At 40.7% G+C, this 21,232-nt stretch overlaps 1 protein-coding gene across 1 annotated transcript in view; it reads right to left on the bottom strand.

Annotated features, from left to right (window-relative positions):
* The window catches only part of LOC127414475 (methylenetetrahydrofolate reductase-like), a 41,770-nt gene that overhangs the window by 6,387 nt on the left and 14,151 nt on the right, over positions 1 to 21,232 (bottom strand). Inside the window, exons 6-11 of the mRNA XM_051652516.1 lie at positions 13,340 to 13,590; positions 13,054 to 13,188; positions 12,752 to 12,932; positions 12,099 to 12,281; positions 9,006 to 9,107; positions 8,799 to 8,918 (exon numbers count right to left, since the gene is read on the bottom strand). Coding sequence (XP_051508476.1) covers positions 8,799 to 8,918; positions 9,006 to 9,107; positions 12,099 to 12,281; positions 12,752 to 12,932; positions 13,054 to 13,188; positions 13,340 to 13,590 — 972 coding nt within the window. The remainder of the gene's footprint in view (positions 1 to 8,798; positions 8,919 to 9,005; positions 9,108 to 12,098; positions 12,282 to 12,751; positions 12,933 to 13,053; positions 13,189 to 13,339; positions 13,591 to 21,232) is intronic.

Raw genomic sequence — 21,232 nt, 5'->3', positions numbered from 1 at the left:
GATTTTGCTCTTATGGAAAGAAATTGGTACTTTTATTCACCAAAGTGGCATTCAGCTGATCACAATGTATAGTCAGGACATTAATAACGTGAAAAATTACTATTACAATTTGAAAGGAAATTTCAGAACTTCTTAAACTACTTCAAAGAATTCTCATAAAAAAAATCCTCCATGTGCAGCAATGACAGCTTTGCAGATCCTTGGCATTCTAGCTGTCAGTTTGTTCAGATACTCAGGTGACATTTCACACCACACTTCCTGTAGCACTTGCCATAGATGTGGCTGTCTTGTTGGGCACTTCTCACGCACCTTACAGTCTAGCTGATCCCACAAATTCTCAATGGGGTTAAGATCCATAACACTCTTTTCCAATTATTTGTTGTTCAATATCTGTGTTTCTTTGTCCACTCTAACCTTTTCTTTTTGTTTTTCTGTTTCAAAAGTGGCTTTTTCTTTGCAATTCTTCCCATCAGGCCTGCACCCCTGAGTCTTCTCTTTACTGTTGTACATGAAACTGGTGTTGAGCAGGTAGAATTCAATGAAGCTGTCAGCTGAGGACATGTGAGGTGTCTATTTCTCAAACGAGAGACTCTGATGTACTTATCCTCTTGTTTAGTTGTACATCTGGCCTTCCACATCTCTTTCTGTCCTTGTTAGAGCCAGTTGTCCTTTGTCTTTGAAGACTGTAGTGTACACCTTTGTATGAAATCTTCAGTTTTTTAGCAATTTCAAGCATTGTATAGCCTTCATTCCTCAAAACAATGATTGACTGACGAGTTTCTAGAGAAAGCTGTTTCTTTTTTGCCATTTTTGACCTAATATTGACCTTAAGACATGCCAGTCTATTGCATACTGTGGCAACTCAGAAACAAACACAAAGACAATGTTAAGCTTCATTTAAAGAATCAAATAGCTTTCAGCTGTGTTTGATATAATGGCAAGTGATTTTCTAGTACCAAATGATCAATTTAGCATGATTACTCAAGGATAAGGTGTTGGAGTGATGGCTGCTGGAAATGGGGCCTGTCTAGATTTGATCAAAAATGACTTTTTTCAAATAGTGATGGTGCTGTTTTTACATCAGTAATGTCCTGACTATACTTTGTGATCAGTTGAATGCCACTTTGGTGAATTAAAGTACAAATTTACTTCCAAAACAGCCAAATCTGTGATCACACAGTGTGTTTTCATCAGCTGAATGGGAGGCTAAACATAAAGTTAAAATGTGACGAGACTACAGTATGCCCAACAGACTCGTGCAACACGTGCAAGCCATTCATGCATCATGAGCCGGCAGCGCTTCACTTTCGGTTAATCATGCGAGAACAGCCTACATTCTGTGTTTCATTAGTTTCTTTTTGCTTTCAGAACAACATGTCATGTAATAAGGAAAACACCACTATTAATCAAAGCATACAGGTACACCAACCTTAAACCATGGTCACACTCAAAATTACATTAAACGATTAAAAGAAAAACATGAACCCACACTGTGGGGTTCAAAAATCGGAATCTATTCAAAATATAAATTAAACCTGGGGCCAGTTGTTCAAAAAGTTTAATCTGGATCGGAATGATCCAGATTTGGAAATCCCATGTTTTGCTATCCAGGATCAGGTAATCTATCATACTTTTGTGTCAGTTTTTCAAAGCAACATTGGATTGGATCACCCTGATCCAGATACAAATTTTTCAAGATTACCAAATCCGGATTACCAGTGTTCTAAATGGGACTACATATCACAATGTAGGCTACTAGCTATGTAAAGAACAACAGGTAGAATAGCCAGCATGGGGTCACTTTAAGTGTTTTTATTTGAAGAGACAGAAAAAATCACAATAAAACAATGCAAACATCCCCTTCCTTTTTAAATTTCTTTTAAACAGTCAGACCCCTCATCTAAGCCACAACAAATAAATACAAACAAACAAATATACATTATTCACAAATACATGGTGGATATTTAGAACATGTGTTTTAAATCATTAAAAGGCTAAATGTCCAATAGTTAACAAAAGAAAGAATGTTTAGAGCTCTTCATTTGTAGAGAGTCCAGCTTTTTGAAGCTCTGCTTTTAGGAGTTGGATCTCAAGTCTTGCTTTGGTTTGCTGTAGTTGGGTAAGAGTGATTTGTTCCTCTGCCAGACGAATCTGTATTTCTGCTCTTTCGGTTTCTCATTTAACAAGTGATTTATAGGCATCATCATCTGTGTTTGGGAAAGAACACTTCTGGCCTCTTTTCAGAGCTCCTGTGGCAATAACTACTGGCTCTACCACTGAGGATCCACCTGCTTCCTCAATAACAGGGCTGAGATCCAGAATAAATGTTCCTTCTGCATTAGAAGGATCGGTGTCGCTTTCCTTTTCAGTCATGGACTCACAGTCCCCCAACAACACCTTGAATCCCATGCAGAGATTGAGAGTTTCTACCTCCAATAATGTCAAGAACCACATCTGTGTAATCACCTCTCCTAAAAGGCCTGTTGCCTGTTTGGGTGCATTTTGTTTCAGCATGGTCCTTTGTTGCCCTGGCCTTCAGATTTTTCCATCTAAATTTCACTTGCTCTGATGTCCTCTTCTGGCAACACCCCATGGCATTCACATTTTGGGCTTCAGCTTTTTTCTTTTTGTTAGACACTTCTCCACCCTTAGGAGAATTAAAACTTCCTACTATTGAGGCATAATGGTGCCTAACACCCTCCAGCAATGCGTGGGTTTCTGCAACTGGGACTGAATGATGATAGGATGATAGGACTCAAGATGGCGCCGAGTATGGCTGCTGCGTTGCGAGCTCCGACACAACATAGTAATGTTTTGTTTGTTTTGTTCACAATTCTTATGTTTTTTGTATTGGATGTTGTCTGCCTTATTGTCTATGACAGACAAACACTTTTGGACATTGGTTCAGCAATTTCACACCGTAAACCGGACTTCAAATTCCTCAATGCTGACCCGTTGTTTACAAACACGCAAGCGGAGCCCTTTGTCTGGGCAGCACGGCCGCGGAAACGCAGGAGGAAAAGGGGAAACAGAGCCGGTGTTCTCTTAAGAGTAAGACACCACGCAAATCGACCCCCGCTACCCACTATTCTACTGGCAAATGTTCAGTCTCTGGATAACAAGCTCTGCAAGCTGAAAGCGCGGATCTCTTTCCAACGAGAGACGAGGGACTGCTGCATTATCTGCCTTACAGAAACTTGGATGTCTGCGGAGATTCCAGACTCAGCCATTGAACCCGCGGGGTTCTCCGTGCACTGAGCGGACAGAGCGAAAGACCTCTCAGGTAAAAGCAGAGATGGTGGTGTATGTTTTATGATCAACAAATCCTGGTGTGATCAGAGGAACGTACATTCTATCAAGTCTTTCTGCTCTCCTGATCTGGAATTTCTCATGCTTCTGTGTCGACCATTCTGGCTACCGAGGGAATTCACAGTGGTACACTGCTGTGTACATCCCCCCACAAGCCGACACAGACCGGGCACTCAAGGAACTGTATGGGAGTATAAGTGAGCAGGAAACCGCGTACCCTGAGGCCGCGTTCATTGTGACCGGGGACTTTAATAAAGCCAGTTTCGCACCAAAATACCACCAGCACATTAGTTTCAACACACGAGGGGACCGGGTTTTGGACCATTGCTACTCTCCCTTCCGGGATGGCTACAAATCCCTCCCCTGCCCACCATTTGGCAAATCGGACCACTCTTCCATTCTGCTTCTGCCCGCTTACAGGCAGAAACTGAAACAGGAAGCACCCACCCTCAGAACGATCCAGTGCTGGTCTGACCAATCAGATTCTATGCTACAAGACAGTTTTGATCACACGGACTGGGAGATGTTCCGGTCCGCCTCTGATGACGACATCAAGCTTTACGCTGATAGCATAATGTGTTTCATCAGAAAGTGCATAGAGGACGTGGTTCCGACCAGAACAATACGGATCTATCCGAATCAGAAACCATGGATAAATAGCGATGTTCGCGCGGCACTTAATGTGCGGACCTCCGCTTTTAATTCCGGGAACACGGAGGAGCATAAACAAGCCAGTTATGCCCTCTGAAAAACTATCAGAACCGCAAAACATCAGTACAGGAGCAAGATTGAAGGACAGTTTAACACCACCAACTCTAGAAGCATGTGGCAGGGAATTAACATCATCACGGACTTTAAAGGGAATAAAAACTCCACCATAAACACCGCTGCCTCTCTCCCGGATGAGCTAAATATTTTTATGCTCATTTTGAGGAAAATAACACCGCCCTCGTGGAGAGAGCTCTCGCGGCCGAAGCTACAGAGGTTAGTTCACTCTCCGTCTCTGTAGCGGATGTAACCCGATCCTTCCGACAGGTAAATATTCGCAAAGCCGCGGGCCCAGACGGCATTCCGGGCCGCGTCATCAGAGCATGCGCAAACCAGCTGGCTGGTGTTTTTACGGACATTTTCAACCTTTCCCTCTCTTTGTCTGTAGTCCCCACATGCTTTAAAACATCCACCATTGTGCCTGTTCCAAAGCAATCAAAAATAATTTGCTTAAATGACTGGCGTCCTGTTGCTCTGACCCCCATCATCAGCAAATGCTTTGAGAGACTAATCAGAGATTACATCTGCTCTGTGCTGCCTCTCTCTCTTGACCCGTTGCAGTTTGCTTACCGCAACAACCGCTCCACTGATGATGCCATTGCATCTACAATACACACTGCTCTCTCCCACCTGGAAAAAAAGAACACTTATGTGAGAATGCTGTTTGTAGACTACAGCTCAGCATTTAACACTATAGTGCCCTCCAAGCTAGATGAGAAACTCCGGGCTCTGGGCTTAAACAGCTCGCTGTGCAGCTGGATCCTGGACTTCCTGTCAAGCAGACGCCAGGTGGTTAGAATAGGCAGCAACATCTCCTCGTCACTGACCCTCAACACTGGAGCCCCGCAGGGCTGTGTTCTCAGCCCACTAATGTATTCCTTGTACACACATGACTGTGTGGCAACACATAGCTCCAATGCCATCATTAAGTTTGCTGATGACATGACGGTGGTAGGTCTGATCACTGACAATGATGAAACAGCCTACAGAGAGGAGGTGCACACGCTGACACACTGGTGTCAGGAGCACAACCTCTCCCTCAACGTCAGTAAGACAAAGGAGCTTGTGGTGGACTTCAGAAGAAAAGACAGAGAACACAGTCCCATCACCATCAATGGAGCACCAGTGGAGAGAGTCAGCAGCTTCAAGTTCCTGGGTGTCCACATCACTGAGGAACTCACATGGTCCATCCACACTGAAGTCGTTGTGAAGAAGGCTCATCAGCGCCTCTTCTTCCTGAGACGGCTGAGGAAGTTTGGAATGAACCGCCACATCCTCACACGGTTCTACACCTGCACTGTAGAAAGCATCCTGACTGGCTGCATCTCCGCCTGGTACGGCAATAGCACCGCCCACAACCACAAAGCACTGCAAAGGGTGGTGCGAACTGCCAGACACATCATCGGAGGTGAGCTTCCCTCCCTCCAGGAAATATATACAAGGCGGTGTGTGAAAAAAGCTCAGAGGATCATCAGAGACTCCAGTCACCCGAGCCATGGGCTGTTCTCACTGCTACCATCAGGCAGGCGGTATCACAGCATCAGGACCCGCACCAGCCGACTCCATGACAGCTTCTTCCCCCAAGCAATCAGACTTCTGAACTCTTGATCTCCCACGATCAAAATACATCAGCACTGCACTTTATTACCCTTACTTTATTACCCTTACTCTTATATCTCACACTGGACTGTCATAAATTATATTATTATTATATTATATATACTTTTTTTATATATATATTTTTATTTTTTATTTTTATTGAATAATGTATATCTATATAGTGCGCATTGTATACTGTACAGTGTTGAGTGTAATCATGTGTATATCAGATGTTAAATTGTGCTGTGTTAATTTGATGTTATTGTAAATTGGTATATGTCTCATCACTGTCACGACTGCTATGTTGATCGGAACTGCACCCAAGAATTTCACACACCATTGCACTTGTGTATATGGCTGTGTGACAATAAAGTGATTTGATTTGATTTGATTTGATTTGATTTGATTTGATTTGAACTGTGAAATTAGGTCCTTTTGAGTCCATGGTACCACCTCTTTGGTGTAGTGAATGTAGAGTTTATAGGTCTTGGTCTTGATTGAGTTAAGTGAACACAAGCCAAAGCACATGAGCTAATTGACGTTTACTGGGTGTGTGTTTGAAAAGACCAATCACAGTCGTCTTATTCAGCCTTTCTCAGAGGACTTACAGAGAGGCACTGACATGACAGGCATTGTCCATCGCCACCACCAGTTTGGAGGGAGAGAATTTCATCAAAGGGTGTACGTTGAGTGTACAAAACCACTGGAGCTGTACACCACTGAGGAACTGTATGCTCGGTTTCATTTTGGGAATGCTGATATTAAGTACATTGCAGACCTTATCAGGCCAAAACTTCAACGCAGAACACGAAGGAGTCACGCTCTGTCTGTGGAAGAACAGGTCCTGATTGCTCTACGCTTCTATGCAACTGGGACTTTCTACCAAGTTGTTGGTGACAATATAGGAGTGAACAAATCAACTGTCAGTGATGTGGTGAAATCTGTGTCAATCGCATTGGCGAGCCAAGTCAATCAATTTGTTTCATTTCCAAAGGATGACCAGATTGCCCAGAGCAAGCACAAGCTTTTTCTTTTAGGAAACATGCCCAATACTTTTGGGGTTATTGACTGCACTCATGTGCACATACAAGCACCCCATGAGAGGTAGTGGGATTATGTCAATCGAAAGGGAAGACACAGCATCAACATCCAACTTGTGGGCGACGCTGACCTCATCATCACAAACTGCGTGGTGAGGTGGCCTGGGTCTGTCCATGATACATGTATCCTGAGTGAGAGTTCTCTATACAGAGAGCTCCAAAACAGCAGACCGGATGGCATAATATTAGGAGACAGTGCCTATCCACTCCTACCATGGCTGATAACCCCTTTTCTTGCAGCAAACACACCTGAGCGGGCATGCTTCAGCACTGCTCATTGCAAAACAAGATGTACAATTGAGCGCTTGAATGGTGTCCTCAAGAGGCGCTTTGCATTCCTTAACTACTTGCGAGTGGAACCACAGGGAGCATGCAACATAATACTTGCCTGTATTGTCCTGCGCAACATTGCTAGAAGGCGCAATGTCCCTCTCTGTGATGAAGATAATGATAATGATCCACCTGAGCCTGCTGAATACCCAGACCAACCTCTGGCATTCTCTCAGAGTGAGGAACTGACTGGACGTGCAATAAGGGATGCAATCGTTAAAAACTACTTTTGACGGGTTGATTTCTGATGATTGATTGTAATTAATATACTGTGACAAATGACAGTTAAAATTAAATATTTTTCTTTGCTATTGACATCTGTTTGGGGGATTATTTATAGGGACAAAATCTTTTATTCTTTTTCACTTTACTGAAAGGCTTAATTGGTAGCCCAGTGTGTACTTTATACTTGTATACTTTATCACTATAACGGTTAAACTAATCAAGAGCAAAATAAAAAAATCTAAATTTTTGTATATATTACATGATACAAATGGTGTATTTTCGACCAATTTTAAAGTTTTATTACATTTTTGTTGTTGAAATCCACCTTTCTACTGGGATCAGTATAATCCTGATTTTTTGGATCAAAAGTATCCCAATCTTACTAAAAAGTTTTGAACAACACAAACTGACGATTTGATCCAGATCAAAACCAAGATTGGATTTTGTGATCTAATCCGATTTCAGAATCCTTTTTTTCTTTTGAACAACCCATTTTCAAGATTTGATCCAATCCAATAGCCATAATCCGATCAGATTACTTTTGAACAACTGGCCCCTGGAAATAAAGTTTCAGGGTTGTGCAGGTAAGATTCACCAAAAAGGGATAAATAGTTTGAATGGCTTGTGATGTGTGAATGGCTCGCAATGCAGCACGAGTCTAGTCACACTTTAATAGTGTTTAGCCTCCCATTCAGCTGATGAAAACATTCTGCGTGAGCATGAGGAAGGATTACATCAAGATGTAGATTGGAATGCAGGTCAGGTGCAAAAAACTTCATATAAATAAAATAGACTGCTCCTCTCTCGCTGTTGCTTGCGGGCTAGTGATTACCCCTCTGTGTGATTTTGAAAAATGTATGACATAATATAAGAAATATTTAAGATTCCATACAATTTCGTGATCAGTAATCAAATAAGCAAATTTGTGACATTAACTGTGTTAACTCATTTTGTACAAAAGGACAGGTTTTCTTTCATTAAAGCACTTTCACAAGATGCTCTGTGAAAATTCACATGCAAGATTTTTCACATGCGGGTTCTGCACACATTTTTCACAAACTGTTATGCTGATAATATCATTATAATGAAAAATAAACTATTAAAATAGAAAAATGCAAAATAGAAACATTTTCACAAGTGGACTCAAACTTCAGAAAATCATATACATGCGCATGTATATATTGGGGGGGGGGGGATCAGCACAGCCATTGACCAGGAAAATAAAAAAATTGCACTCCATGTCAAAAAGGTTGCTGACCCCTGCACTTTAGAGTGGATATTAAATAAAGTAAACAAGCAAGTGCCATTTTTCTTCAGAACCTCGATACTGATACAATATCATACAAAGTCCCTGCTGATTCCCACCTCTACTTATGATGTTCTATGTCATTTAGGATACTGCCTTAGAAGGCTGTTACCTATGTAGCTAGTAGACAAGAAAAGAAAATTTGCTGTAAAAATCGTCACCTTCCAGTACATGTAGCTGACTGGATCCACCACAGTGGGCTGAATAATTTCCCGTCCAGGAAATATCCCCCACGTCACAGCGTTGGGCTGCATGTCAGGGGCATTCGTGATATTCCTGCCCTAAAAACAAGATTTCAAAATGTCAATGGAAAAACTGTATATTATAAAATGTAGGGTGGTTCTTTGAGGGGGTAACTGGTGTTTTACCTGCACATTGACTATATGGTAGTTCACACGAGGTTCATATTTCTTTAACACTTGCAGAAGTGCAGTAACATTCTCACTTGATGTGAAAAACTCCAGGTATGCCTGTTGATATTAAGAGGTAAAATATATGCTGAGTAAACCAATTTCAGTAACATCCGTTAACCGTCATGTTGTGTTCCGGTCATTTTGACACAATTAATTAACTATTTTTTTCCCCACAAAAAAAAAAATAAAAAAAAAAAATCTGACTGAATTAAAATGCCACGACTTTTGAATAAAAAAAATAAAAAAAATAGACCATTTTCATAAAATGTTATTGGTTTTATGTAATTTTTATTACACCTGTGGTGTTCCTGGGTATAAATGACTGGCCATTGGAAATTAATGGTGAGATTAAAAAAAATAAGAGAAAAATTGAGCAGGAACATGTTGATCCATTGGATGAGCACATAAAGTGGCAAGAAAAAGTATGTAAACCATTTGGAATTAGCTGGTTTTCTGCATTAATAACTGGTCGATCCTCCTTTGACAGCAATGACCTCAACCAAGCATTTCCAATAGCTGCGGATTAGACCTGCACAATGTCAAGAAGGAATTTTGGACCATTCTTCCTTAAACAACTGTTTCACCTCAGCCATATTTTAGGATGTCTGGTGTGAACAGCTCTCTTTAGGTCATTCTACAGCATCTCTATTGGGTTAAGGTCTGGGCTCTGACTGGGACATTCAAAAAGGTGAATTTTCTTTTTTTGAAGCCATTCCGTAGTGGATTTACTTCAATGTTTAGGGTCATTGTCCTGCTGCATCACCCAACTTCTACTGAGCTTCAGCTGGCGCACAGCCACCCTGACATTATCCTGTAGGATATCTTGATAAACTTGGGAATTCATGTTTCCCCTTAATGATGGCAAGTGTTCCAGGCCCTGAAGGAGTAAAGCAGCCCCAAATCATGATGATTCCTCCACCATACCTCACCGTTGTGATGATGTTTTCATGTTGGCATTCGGTGTCCTTTTTACACTATGCGTAGTGCTGCGTGTTCTTCCAAAAAAATTCAACCTTAGTTTCAAGAGTCCACAAAACATTTTCTCAGTAGTGTTGTGGAGTGTCAAGGTGGTCTTTGGCTAACTTCAGGTGCATAGAAATGTTTTTGTTGGAAAGCAGCGGCTTCTTTTGTGGTGTCCATGCCTGTTTAATGTTTTCCGTACAGTAGACTCATAAACAGAGATGTTAACCAGTTCCAATGATTCCTTCAAGTGTTTAGCTGTCACTCTAGGTTTTTTTTTTTTTTTTTTTACCTCATTGAGCATTCTGTGGTGTGCCCTTTTAGTCATCTTGGCTGGACGGCCACTTCTAGAGAGAGTAGCCACAGTACTAAATTGTCTACATTTATATACAATTTGTCTAACTGTGGACAGATTTTTGCAAGCCATGATCCATGTCAGCAGATGCTTCTTGTGAACAGCAATCTCAAAATGTTTGAGTGCTTTTTATAAATCAAAGTAGCTCTAATCCACAACTACAATCTAGTTTCATGCCAGATTTGCCAAGCTTTTGTTCAAGTCATTAGGATAGGGGTTCACTTACCTTTTTACAGCACTGTGAATGTTTAACGGAATGTGTTCAATAAAGACATGAAGTATTATTATAGTTTGTGTGTTGTTATCTTAAGCACATTGTTGTTTGTCTATACTTGTGACTTTGATGAAGATGATATTACATTTTATGACCAATTAATACAGAAAACCAAATTCCAAAGGGTTCACATACTTTTTCTTGCCACTCTATGTGCATGTACGCTTGTACAAAAAAGTCTTTGGACATGTGTACACACACATACATGCAAACACACGTGTGTTGAGTGCCCTTTTGTGCATCGTCTTTCCATGTACACTTTAAGGAACATTTCAATATCTACACATCATATTATGTTGTGTTTGGGCTCGTTTGAATCAGGGTTGTCTGCTGTAAATTATGATATGCCATTTTCCATGTTATGTTCCAAGTATATTTCAGGAAGTAATAAGAATAAATATGACAAAAAGACACATGTTTATTATATTCATGTGTATCTAAGGTGATTTCATACAGTAATATTCAATGTAGTTTGGTCTCTGAGTGAAACAAATTTGCTCATTGTATTCTACTAATCGATATACAGTATATCACATGGCTATCTCATCATTTTTATTTTTTTTTATCCCCTTTTTCTCCCAATTTGGAACGCCCAATTCCCACTTTATAGTTTATATATGCTTTATGCATTGCAAAGTCCAGATTTTAAGCTTTTGAACAACATTCCAGCAAGTGGTTATTAATTTATTACATAATTTTTATTTTTGATTTGTTTTCTGCAGGGAGATCCCCCTACTTGAAGTTCAGTTCAATTAGACCTTCAATCGATTTAAAAAAAACAAAAAAACACACACACATTTAAAAAAAAATACGTTTCAAAAAGAAGTACAAATCCTGTCATAATTACTAAAAAAGAAGTTGACAAAAAGATCTAAGGCAATATCTAGTGATAATATATGCAATATGAGAGATTTATAAAAATCTTTAGCTGGCCAGTCATTTTTGACCGGGAACACAAAAGGTGTTAACACAAACGAACACAACACAAGGATTAATACATTTTTAGATAAAGTTTCTCAAATCACCATTTTGTTTGTCAAGAGCTACTAAGCCCAATAACCTCTGAATGCAGACTCAGACAGCATCATTACGTTCAGTTGTAAGACATTTAAAAGGATAGTTCACTTAAGATAAACATTTTGAAATTCTCACACAAAGCTAACATCGGGATTCAGAAGACTTGGAATACAGCACAAAGTCATATAGACCTCTGTAAAAGCACTTTTTTATGATGCCTTTTTTGTCATTTTTGGAGCTCGACAGCACCCGTCCCCACTTATTTTCATTGTATGGAAAACAGCAGTGTCAACATTCTGCTAAACATCTGCTTTCGTGTTATATGCAAGATAGAAAGTCATTCAGGTTTGGAATGACATGAGTCAGCATGATTAAACAATGAAAGAATTTACATTTCTGGGTAAACTATTTCTTTAACAGTGATTAATAGTGTTTTGCTGACCTTCTGAAAGACATATCCTTCTGCAGGGCCCCAGCCCACGATGGGGTCAGATGAGGCTTTGCCATTAATGTTGGGCTGAGAGTTAATAGTGAGCACACCTCTGCGGTTCACCTTCTCTAGCTCATCCTTTAACAGATTGGTCTCTGGAGCTAGAGGATCATCGTTCCATGGCAAACACATCACCTACAGGAAGCACATATATATCATATACACATTCAACATATGACAAGTGTTAATCTATAACTTGCAGCACATTCTAAGGGAATTTAGGACACATATAGAATGAATCCATTAATCATGACATTGATTTTTCTGTCATTCTCTTTCAATAGCAGTTCACACAACCATTACCGGTTCCTATTCCAACAGCACTTCTTAAAGGTTTGGATTCTTCTGCCAATGTGGTTGAAAAACCATACTACAATACTCCAGTAGTGTTACTATATCCACAGTGCTATGACAACAGAAATGTTTGCCTATTACCTTTCATAATGTGGCAAAAAATAAATAAATAAACATACAGGTTTGAAGCGATATTAGGGTGAGTTAATAATGACCAAATTCTCATTTTAGAGCAAACAATTCATTTAAGCAGAATCATTAATTTCCTTACGATTACCATCCCTACTGATTTTAGCTGTATGTCACTCTACCTTGTGTCCATTGCGATTGGGTTGGCCGGTGATGTAGTCAGTGAAGACTTCATAAACACTCTGCTCACTGGTTAGTTCCTCTCCCCACATCTGCAGCAGGGCTTCTTTAGAAGACTTACTCTTCAGGTAGAACAGGTAATAGTCGGTCAGCTCGCCAAATGCGGGTGAGGAGGAGTTTCCCCTAATAAAAAGGCAGACACTTTAATTAACTTTATGAGATTTGTTTGGCCTCTGCATCTTAAACTACTCACTCAAACAGACTCAAAGTCTTGTGAGCTCAGAAATGTGGCAGAAAACTGTACCATCTTCCATTGGGGAAATCGTCCCAGTCCTGTGTTCTGTAGATGTAGCTTTTGGGTCGAGAAGCCCAAAAGATCGGTCTGACGTCTTCTACCTTACGCTTTGGATGAGCACTGATAGCCCAGGGCAGAGGTCGCCTAAAGAACATATCTGATCAGTGTAAATTTGAATCTCATGAAACCTACATGATATATGTTTTATCCCCCACCCCATGTAGTATTCGCCATTATAAAGAAGAAAGAAAAAAAGTCAGATCCTGCCTTTATGACACATTTGTCATTCACTCACCGTGGATCTTCTGCCCATAAACCCAGCTGTCTGAGCACCTCCGTGGTGGCCACCTCTCTATTGAGTGTGTAGAAGTGCAGTCCTGGCACCTCACCACTGTTCAGCAGAACCTTACACATATCCACTGCCTGCTGGATGCCATAGTTCCTGATGGCAGCGTCATTGTCTTTAATGGGCTCAACAACCTGTGTGATCTCCTCCGGCACTTCCAGTTTGGAGAGTTTGACCAGCTGACGCAGAGAGTGATATCCCTGAGCAGGAAACGCAAGATATTTAGTGCAGTTTCATACCAATGACAGCAAAAATACCAATTTAACCCCTGCTCCATAAGTCACTATGATATTCTGGTCTCTAGGTATGAGTCTGGTCCCTCTTTCAGTGCAAGTCTAGTACATTTTTTCGCCCATTTTATTGACCACCAGACACATTTTTTAGCACACCTCTTAAGAAGCTCCACAATGTGCAGTATCATTCATGTCATGTCTTGCTGAAGTAATTAATATTTGCTTACTGCGAATTGCATATTTCTAGCAGTAATCGAATAGTAACTAGGTGTCAGTATACATCAAAGATTGCCATATCATCCAGTGCAACATAACCAAAACAAAAGTGCCTAAATGCCCCTTTAAGGTTAGAGGTTTGTTCAAGTCCCCCTAAGTATGAGTAGGGGCCTGGGTAGCTCAGCGTGTACTGACGCTGGCCACCACCCCAGGAGTCGTGAGTTCGAATCCAGGGTGTGCTGAGTGACTCCAGCCAGGTCTCCTAATCAACCAAATTGGCCTGGTTGCTAGGGAGGGTAGAGTCACATGGGGTAACCTCCTCATGGTCGCAATTAGTGGTTCTCGCTCACAATGTGTGTGGTAAGATGTGCGTGGATCACAGAGAGTAGCATGAGCCTCCACATTCATGCACAACGAGCCATGTGATAAGATGTGTGGATTGACTGTCTCAGAAGCAGAGGCAACTTGAACTTGTCCACTGCCACCCGGATTGAGGTGAGTAACCGCGCCACCACGAGGACCTTCTAAGTAGTGGGAATTGGGCATTCCAAATTGGGAGAAAAGGGAATAAATTTATATATATAGCTTATAAATGAATAACCAGTAGTTTGAACTAATAATGCAGCTTTGTGTGACCTGATTTATAATTGCACTAACATTTAGGTGCACTCAGTTATTTTTTTGAAAATGTCATATTGGACTTACACTGACACCTAGAGGCATGTATGTAGCATCATTCAACGCAATAGTTTTTAGTTACAGATGCCACTGTAGAAATTAACTTTTCATACTCAGCCAAGATGAAATTTATTCCCTGAGCAAAAGCACCAAATAACAGGGTGGTTGCTGAGATTAAGCGAGTAATCCCCATGAGGGGACCCCCTCCACGTAGAATAAAACAGCTTTTATAAGGTTTCTGATATGACTTGAGAATTCATCTCACGTGAGTATTCATGATTTTATACTTGTTTCAAAATTACAGTTCATTTGTTTAGAAGTAAAACTTTTTAAATGAGGAAAACAAATGACTGAGTGCACCTTTAATGCAACAAAAACATTAATCATTTCACTGCTTCAATTTCCAGATATATTTTCTTTGATCATGATAAGGAACAGGAGTAGATCTTAACTGGTCATCAGCAATAATATTTTGATAAGAGAACTGGACAGCTTCCACAGCACTGAGGTGCAGTGATTGGTATGAGTCTTTAAAAAAAAGACTTGGACCATTTAGTGCTCTAAATGGTAAATGGTCAGCACTTATGTAGTGCTTTTTTAACCTTAGCAGTTTTCAAAGTGCTTTACACTGTGACTCACTCACCCATTCACACACCAATGATAGCAGAGCTGCCATGCAGGGTGCTAGCCTGCCATTGAGGGCAACTTAGGGTTCAGTGTCTTGCCCCAGGACCCTTTGGTATGTGGAGTCATTTGGGCTGGGAACTGAACTGCCAACCCTGTGATTAGTAGCCAACCCACTCTACCACCTGAGCCACAGCTGCTTTAAATTACAGTTAAATTCCTGATTTTGAATTGAATTTGAATTGAGGTAACAAAGGATGCAGAATTTAAATTTAAAATAAAATGAAATTCAAAAATAATATTATGTGTAATTTTTCTTAGTAGATTAAATTTTTTCTGCGAATAACCTATTAACAAGATATCTTGCAGAACAAATAGGGACTCATTAGATATTAATTAAACATTTGAAATGAAACAAAAATGATTTAAATGCCACCTATAGAAATCTGCATTTAATTTATTTATATTCCATTAAATGTAATAAATCAAATTTCACTTTATGCACCATGGTGGACTAATGAAATTCCTCTGTTATGTGACTGCTTTTAATTTCCGTGTTGAATTGCAATTTAGAAAATTACTCTTCCTGCCATTACAACTGAACATCTTGTGGGACATGGCCAATTCAATTTTCAATTCAATATTCTATGGCTGAGGCCAATTCAATTCAAATCCTAATTAACAAATCTGTGGGTGTGGCAAACTCAGTTAAAGTTCAAATTCAAAACTATGTGGGTTTGACCAATTCAATTAAAATTCAAATTAAAAGCCGTGTGGGTGTAGCCAATTCAATTCAAATTGCAATTTAATTAAATGTAGGTGTGGCCAGAGAGTCTTTTTCTACCATTCCCTCAGTGAAATCTGCAGGTGGTGAAATATTTACAGTTGTGCTCAAAAGTTTGCATACCCTTGGAGAATTGGTAATATATGTACCATTTTGAAAGAAAACATGAGTGAGCAGGCAAAACACATTTATTTTATTTCTTATGGGATTCATATTCAACTGTAGGTTATAACAGAATGGCACAATCATAAAACAAAACATGGCAACAAAGAAAAAAATGAAATGACCCCTGTTCAAAAGTCTGCATACCCTTAGTTCTTAATACTGTGTATTGCCTCCTTTAGCATCAATGACAGCGTGCAGTCTTTTGTAATAGTTGTCTATGAGGCCCTAAATTCTTGCAGGTGGTATAGCTGCCCATTCGTCTTGGCAAAATGCCTCCAGGTCATGCAAAGTCATTGGTCGTCTTGCATGAACTGCACGTCTGAGATCTCCCCAGAGTGGCTCGATGATATTAAGGTCAGGAGACTGTGATGGCCACTCCAGAACCTTCACCTTTTTCTGCTGTAACCACTGGAGGGTTAACTTGGCCTTGTGCTTAGGATCATCATGCTGGAAAGTCCAAGAGCATCCCATGCGCAGCTTTCGTGCAGAATGCAAATTGTCTGCCAGTATTTTCTGATAACATGCTGCATTCATCTTGCCATCAATTTTCACAAGATTCCCCGTGACTTTAGAGCTCAAACACCACCAAAACATCAGTGAGCCACCACCATGCTTCACAGTGGGGATGGTATTCTTTTCACTATAGGCTTTGTTGACCCCTCTCCAAACATAGCGCTTATGGTTGTGACCATAAAGCTCTATTTTGGTCTTGTCACTCCAAATTACAGTGTGCCAGAAGCTGTGAGGCGTGTCAAGGTGTTGTCGGGCATATTGTAACCGGGCTTTTTTGTGGCATTGGTGCAGTAAATGCTTCTTTCTGGCAACTCCACCATGCAGCTAATTTTTGTTCATGTATCATCGTATTGTGCTCCTTGAAACAACCACACCATCTTTTTCCAGAGCAGCCTGTATTTCTCCTGAGGTTACCTGTGGGTTTTTCTTTGTATCCCGAACAATTCTTCTGGCAGTTGTGGCTGAAATCTTTCTTGGTCTACCTGACCTTGGCTTGGTATCAAGAGATCCCCGAATTTTCCACTTCTTAATAAGTGATTGAACAGTACTGACTGGCATTTTCAAGGCTTTGGATATCTTTTTATATCCTTTTCCATCTTTATAAAGTTCCATTACCTTGTTACGCGGGTCTTTTGACAGTTCTTTTCTGCTCCCCATGACTCAGTATCTAGCCTTCTCAGTACATCCACGTGAGAGCTAACAAACTCCTTGACTATTTATACACAGACACTAATTGCAATTTAAAAAGCCACAGGTGTGGGAAATTAACCTTTAATTGCCATTTAAACCTGTGTATGTCATCTTGTGTGTCTGTAACAAGGCCAAACATTCAAGGGTATGTAAACTTTTGATCAGGGCCATTTAGGTGTTTTCTGTTATCATTATGATCTAAAAAGGAGCCAAACAACTGTGTGATAACAAATGGCTTCATATGATCAATATCCTTAAATAAAAGACGATTTTGCATGATCAGTCATATTTTCAAAATCAAAGACACAATTTCACAATTTCTGCCAGGGTATGCAAACTTTTGAGCACCACTGTACCTCGGCCATTGATATTAATAATGCTTTTAAAGAATTCTATCTTGATCTCTATAGTTCCACATCTTCGTCTACTGATGAAGATATTAGAAACTTTGCGGAACCATTAGAACTCCCTAAACTGATGACTGACCAAAAAAATTCTCTTGATTCCAAGATAACCTTGGAGGAGCTTGGCGAGGTAATTAAGGCCTTGCCTACAGGCAAGATGGCTTTCCTGCTAAATGTTTTAGATCTTATGCTACAGAACTGGTGCCACTTTTGTTAGAATTTATACGGAATCATTAAAGAATGGAAAGCTTCCACCAACCATGACACAAGCCCAGATCAGTCTGATTCTTAAAAAGGACAAAGATCCAAGCGAGTGTAAGAGTTACCTTCCAATTTCCCTGATCCAGCTAGACGTAAAGATATTGTCAAAAATTTTGACTAACCGATTAAGTAAAGTTAAGACATCTCTTATACATATAGATCAGGTGGGGTTTATTTGGGGACGCAGCTCTTCTGATAACATTAGGAGTTTCATCAATATCATGTGGACAGTAGCGAATGTCCAGACGCCGGTTGCTGCCATCTCACTTGATGCCGAAAAGGCGTTTGATATGGAATGGGTAGAATGGGATTATCTTTTTAAGATTTTGGAAATATACAGGTTTGGGAATACTTTTATTGGGTGGATTAAGTTACCCGGCAGGGTTGCCCTCTTTCTCCATTATTGTTCTGTCTTGCCCTGGAAACATTATCAGCCGCGATAAGAAAGGAAGATGATTTTCCAGGGGTGGTGGCGGGAGGTATGGCGCATAAGCTTTTGCTTTACGCTGATGATATTTTATTATTCGTCTCCGACCCCACTAGATCAATTGGTCTAAATCCGAAGCTTTGTCTCTGACAGCATACTGCCCAGTAACGGCTTTTCAACCGGATGCCTTCCAGTGGCCCAAACAGGGCATTAAGTATTTGGGGATTTTATACCCAGCAAATTTGTGTGATTTAGTTAGAGTTCATTTTGACCCTTTAAATAAAAAGATTTTCGAGCGATGTGGGCAGGTGGGCTTCATTACATTTATCTATGATTTGGATGGTTAATGTTATTAAAATGAATTGTATTCCAAAATTCAACTGCCTGTAGATGTACCCCTCTCTTATTTCAAACAATTTGATAGCATAGTGAAGTCCTTCATTTGGAAGGGTAAATGTCCCAGATTACATTTCAGTAAGTTGCATAGGCCGATTGACAAAGGTGGGCTAGGCCTACCCAAGATTTTGTTTTATTATTATGCATTCGGTCTCAGACATTTGGCTCATTAGTTGCTTCCACCTGAGAGAGCCCCTCCCTGGTTTTGTATTGAACAGGAAGTTCTTGCCCCAATTTCGCCATTGCAAAGCCTTTCCATCAAACTAATCGGAGAAGTTAAGTTACACCCCATTATCTTGCATTTGCACCCGATATGGACAAAAGTATCCAGAGTGTTTTTTATTCTGACATTTATTTAAATGTTGCCTCGAGCATATGGCTGAACCCAAAATTATGTATTAATAAGTCCCCTTTCTGCTGGTCAGAGTGGATTGTGAGGGAGGTTAATACACTTGGTAACTGTGGCAGGGCAGAGGGCGATTCTGCACACCCGGCCCCTAATCAGGCTGATCAAGCCCGAGAGGGATAAAGGCGACCGGAGACAGCAGTGTGACAGAGAGAGAGTTACGCCCCGGCCCCACCCTCCGCCCTGCCATAGTGACCTATATGAGAGTGGAGTGTTAAGATCCTTTTAAAATTTGGTTCAACATTTTGGAATTCCCAGATCTCAGTTCTTTAGGTATTTACAGCTGCGCCACCTGCTCTGTACTAATTTTGGGAGTAGCATACACCCCCCCGAAAATGGCAGATACTCTGGGAGTGGTGATTACTGCTTTTGGAAAAGGTCATGAGGCATCAGTGTATTACTCCCTGCTAATTCAGAGTCTGGGGGATGGAGCTTTAACTTCTATCAAGAGATTATGGGAGAAAGATTTAAACTTGGTATTGGAGGAGGGAGTGTGGGCTAGGATTCTAAAAAACATCAAGTCTGCATCTAGAGATGCAAGGGTGCGTCTTATGCAATTCAAAATTTTACATTGATTCTATTGGACCCCCTCTAGATTGTATAGGCTTGGTCTTAAAGACACACCCACCTGCTGGCGATGCCAATCAGAAGTTGGAGACACAACCCATGTTTTTTGGTGGTGTGTTAAGATCCAAGAATTTTGGTTGAAGGTTCCGAGTTTTATGTGTGACGTATTGGGCACACAAATTTCATTTTGCCCCAGACTCTGTATTTTAGGCGATGGGGCAGTCATCAATATAGGGAATAAACACATAAAAAATTGGGCCCCAACCAGTGTCATGATCAACAGACAAGTTGTTTTAAGGGGATGGAAGTTGGCTGGAGCGCCCCCATTTCAGGAGTGGTGCTTGGAGATGGGGAGGGTGGCGGCTTTTGAAGAAGGGTCATCTAGAAGACTGGGGAATTTGGATTTGTTTGTTGGGAAATGGGGCAAATATTTGGCATTCTTGGAGGGCTCTAGGGGTGGGGCAGTGGAGAGAGAGGTGTAGTTATTGATGTGTGTGATTATTATATATATACAGGTGCTGGTCATATAATTAGAATATCATCAAAAAGTTGATTTATTTCACTAATTCCATTCAAAAAGTGAAACTTGTATATTATATTCATTCATTACACACAGACTGATATATTTCAAATGTTTATTTCTTTTAATTTTGATGATTATAACTGACAACTAAGGAAAATCCCAAATTCAGTATCTCAGAAAATTAGAATATTACTTAAGACCAATACAAAGAAAGGATTTTTAGAAATCTTGGCCAACTGAAAAGTATGAACATGAAAAGTATGAGCATGTACAGCACTCAATACTTAGTTGGGGCTCCTTTTGCCTGAATTACTGCAGCAATGCAGCATGGCATGGAGTCGATCAGTCTGTGGCACTGCTCAGGTGTTATGAGAGCCCAGGTTGCTCTGATAGTGGCCTTCAGCTCTTCTGCATTGTTGGGTCTGGCATATTGCATCTTCCTCTTCACAATACCCCATAGATTTTCTATGGGGTTAAGGTCAGGCGAGTTTGCTGGCCAATTAAGAACAGGGATACCATGGTCCTTAAACCAGATACTGGTTGCTTTGGCACTGTGTGCAGGTGCCAAGTCCTGTTGGAAAATGAAATCTGCATCTCCATAAAGTTGGTCAGCAGCAGGAAGCATGAAGTGCTCTAAAACTTCCTGGTATACGGCTGCGTTGACCTTGGACCTCAGAAAACACAGTGGACCAACACCAGCAGATGACATGGCACCCCAAACCATCACTGACTGTGGAAACTTTACACTGGACCTCAAGCAACGTGGATTGTGTGCCTCTCCTCTCTTCCTCCAGACTCTGGGACCCTGATTTCCAAAGGAAATGCAAAATTTACTTTCATCAGAGAACATAACTTTGGACCACTCAGCAGCAGTCCAGTCCTTTTTGTCTTTAGCCCAGGCGAGACGCTTCAGACGCTGTCTGTTGTTCAAGAGTCGCTTGACACAAGGAATGCG

This window comes from Myxocyprinus asiaticus, chromosome 24 (genome assembly GCF_019703515.2).
Source record: "Myxocyprinus asiaticus isolate MX2 ecotype Aquarium Trade chromosome 24, UBuf_Myxa_2, whole genome shotgun sequence".
Classification (NCBI taxonomy): Eukaryota; Metazoa; Chordata; class Actinopteri; order Cypriniformes; family Catostomidae; genus Myxocyprinus; species Myxocyprinus asiaticus.
This window is presented reverse-complemented; position numbering and strand designations above follow the sequence as displayed.